The 3,227-nt window shown below is 35.9% G+C and overlaps 1 protein-coding gene across 1 annotated transcript; it reads left to right on the top strand.

Annotated features, from left to right (window-relative positions):
* Positions 1–480: 480 nt before the first annotated feature.
* LOC116629566 (zinc finger protein 677-like) lies at positions 481–2,896 on the top strand. The gene has a single exon (XM_032399823.1). It carries the CDS (start codon positions 1,105–1,107, stop codon positions 1,834–1,836), a length of 732 nt encoding a protein of 243 aa, XP_032255714.1. The 5' UTR covers positions 481–1,104; the 3' UTR covers positions 1,837–2,896.
* The last annotated feature ends 331 nt before the right edge of the window (positions 2,897–3,227 follow it).

Below are 3,227 nucleotides of genomic sequence, written 5' to 3'. Positions count from 1 at the left end.
ACTAACATGTTTATTTTTTCATTATTAATAGATAATTGTAGCATAGATTATGGAATATAAGTACAGGACGCTGATTATTAACATTGCAGTATGCCTGTTCTACATGGATGCAGTTTTATAGCAAGTATTCAGAATATTTTGTTATTCTTAAAGCTTTGTTTTAATGTTGTGTACAATAAGTATTCGATAATTGAGTTTGATATGTATTTTTCTTTTAAATATGAGCCACCTTTATGCCTCCTCTAGGTTGCTATGATCTTTGGGATACCTGTAGAAAATTCCAAAGTTTTCAGGGCTGTTGTAACTTTCGATCATAGGGCATTTATAAATAGTCTTCTCTGAAAATAATTTGAACTACCTGTAATCAGCCTTTCTTTATTGTGAAATCTTATCCTTTGTGTTTCTGTTCATTTGCATACCATGGTTGACAAATGTAATAGCTCTGTAATTACGAGTTTTATTTTTGGTGTAATACTTTTCATTATAAAATACCCATTTTCAAACTCTGGTTAATAGGAAGCCTATGATTCTTTCTATCTTACAGATATCTCTACCAGATGTGTGAGCAAAGAATTACCACCAAAAGAAGACATTAATAATGGAGAATTATTCCAAACATTAATTTTGGAAAGACACATAAGACATGAGTTTGAGGATTTTGATTTGAGAAAAATCCAAGACGTGAACAAATTTGAGACTCAGTGGCTTTATGAAGAAAAAAATTATGTAGAAGACACTGCAACCCATTACAAAAATCTCACCTGTAGAGAACATCAACAACATCATAAATTCTGTAATCATTTTCCTGTAAAGCACAATGTTTCCATAGGAAGAAATACATCTGAATATTACAAACATGATACGGTGAGTAAGGCACTAAAAAACAAGGTAGGTTATTTAGGAAGCAAGTATAGAAACTGTTTGGACAGTACACTTGGATTAAGCTTTCATTCACATCTGACTGAACTGCAGAGATTTCAGACCCAAGAGGAAATTCATGAAAGTAATCAAGTTGAGAAGCCTACCAAAAAGACTTCAGTTTCACTTCAAAAAATTCCTTCTAGTGTCAAAATCAACATTTTTAATAAATATGGGAAGGTTCTTATGCATCCTTCATTACGGACACAACACCAGAAAACACCCAAAAGAGAAGAACCTTACAAATGTAATGAGTGTGGGAAGGCTTTTAGGCATTGCTCAACCTTAGCTAATCATCAAAGAATTCATTCTGAGCAGAAACCTTACAAAGGTAATGAGTGTGGCAAAGCCTATAAGAGGTTCTCAAACCTTACGAGGCATCAGAGAATCCATGCTGGAGAGAAAACATATAAATGTAATATATGTGGTAAAGATTTTGCCACACAGTCACATCTCTGGGGTCATGAGCGAATTCATACTGGAGAGAAGCCTTACAAATGTAGTGAGTGTGGCAAAGCCTTTTCTAGTGGTTCAAATCTTGCTCAACATAAGAGAATCCATTCTGGAGAGAAACCTTACAAATGTAATCAGTGTGGTAAGGATTTTACCACACGGTCATACCTTTGGAGTCATGAGAGAATTCATACTGGAGAGAAACCTTACAAATGTAATGAATGTGGCAAGGCCTTTATCAGGAGTTCAAATCTTACTCAACATAAGAGAGTTCATGATGGAGAGAAACCCTATAAATGTAATGTATGTGACAAGGCCTTTAGTCAGAATGCAAGCCTTACTGTTCACCAAAGAATTCATACTGGGGAGACACCTTATAAATGTCATGAGTGTGGCAAAGCCTTTAAGCACTACTCAAGCATCAATAAACACCATAATACACACAGAGTGAAGATACAAATATAAAGTGTGTGGTAAGACTTTTATTAAATGTTTATACCTTTGGAATCATGAGAGAATTCATACCAGAGAGAAACCTTACAAATGTCATGAATGTGACAAATCCTTTAAGCACTGTTCAAGCCTGAGTAGACACCAGAATATACATAGAATGAAGATATAGATGTGGAGGTTGTGGCAAGGCTTTTATTAAATGTTCTCACATTTGGAGTCATGAGGGAATGCATACTGCAAAGAAATCTCACCAAAGAATGTAGCACAGCTTTCATGTCATGCCTCAGGATTCACCAAAGATTTCATGTCGGAGAAAACCCTACAAATACAATGAGTGCTGGTACATTGCTTAAGCAGGTTTCACAATACACTATGCATCAGAGAATTCTAGTAGTATGAACTAAGTCTAATTCTTGAAGATTAATCAAATCAAATGTTACACTCTGCAGGAGAATTAAAAGTCAAAATGTTTTAAAATTCATGAAATGATGGGTGTCAAAGGAGCAGGGATATCTGTGGAACAACCTGCTTATCTTCAGTTTATACGATCTTTTTATTTTCTATTTCTTGATGAGATTACTTGATTATTGACTTTGGACTTGTGGTTGAAAATCTGTTGATGATGTTATGTCTTCAACACAGACCTTTCATGAATTGCCACTAGTGTCTGTGATGGTTCCTTTTGTTTTGGTCCTAATGTAAATGGTATTTTGTTTTTAATTTTTAATTCACTTGTTTATTTCTGGTATCTAGGAAGGCCGTTAACTTTTGATCATTAACCTTGTACCCTGCTGCCTTGCTATAATTTCCATATTGTGTTTTATCTACCATACTTTGGGGCATCATAAAATTGTTCAGTGCTGTGGTGACAGGTACCACTGTTTTGTTCCTGGAATAAAAAGAAAGAACTCTCCCTTACTATACTAATATTAAGCAAATCTTGCAGTCGTTAAGTCCAACTTGGTCATGGGGCAGGTTCCTGTTGTACTATGTGGCAATCGGAGTATCTGCAGTTTATTAAGATCTCAGAAGCTGGGGCGCCTGGGTGGGGCAGTCAGTTAAGTATCTGACTCTTGGTTTCTGCTCAGATCATGATCTCGGGGTCATGAGATCAAGCCCTGCGTCTGACTCCGCACTCAGTGTGGAACCAGCTTAAGGCTCTCTCTCCCTCTGCCCAGCGTCCCCCTGCCCCCGCAGTCTCTTTCTTGCTCTAAATAAATAAATATGTCTTAGAAAAAAATCTCAGAAGCTTTATGCATAATTGGTGTTGCCATATAGAATAAATCTCTAAATATAAATGGAAGCTGGTCACAGACAAAATTATAAATAGCATACCAGAATCTAAACTACAAGGACAACTTATGAAAACAGCTAAATGTAGATCTAGATTACTGGAAGAACAT

This window comes from Phoca vitulina, unplaced genomic scaffold, assembly GCF_004348235.1.
Source record: "Phoca vitulina isolate PV1807 unplaced genomic scaffold, GSC_HSeal_1.0 scaffold1464, whole genome shotgun sequence".
In the NCBI taxonomy this organism is placed as follows: domain Eukaryota; kingdom Metazoa; phylum Chordata; class Mammalia; order Carnivora; family Phocidae; genus Phoca; species Phoca vitulina.
The sequence above is the reverse complement of the archived record's forward strand: the minus strand, read 5'-3'. Positions and strand labels throughout refer to the sequence as shown.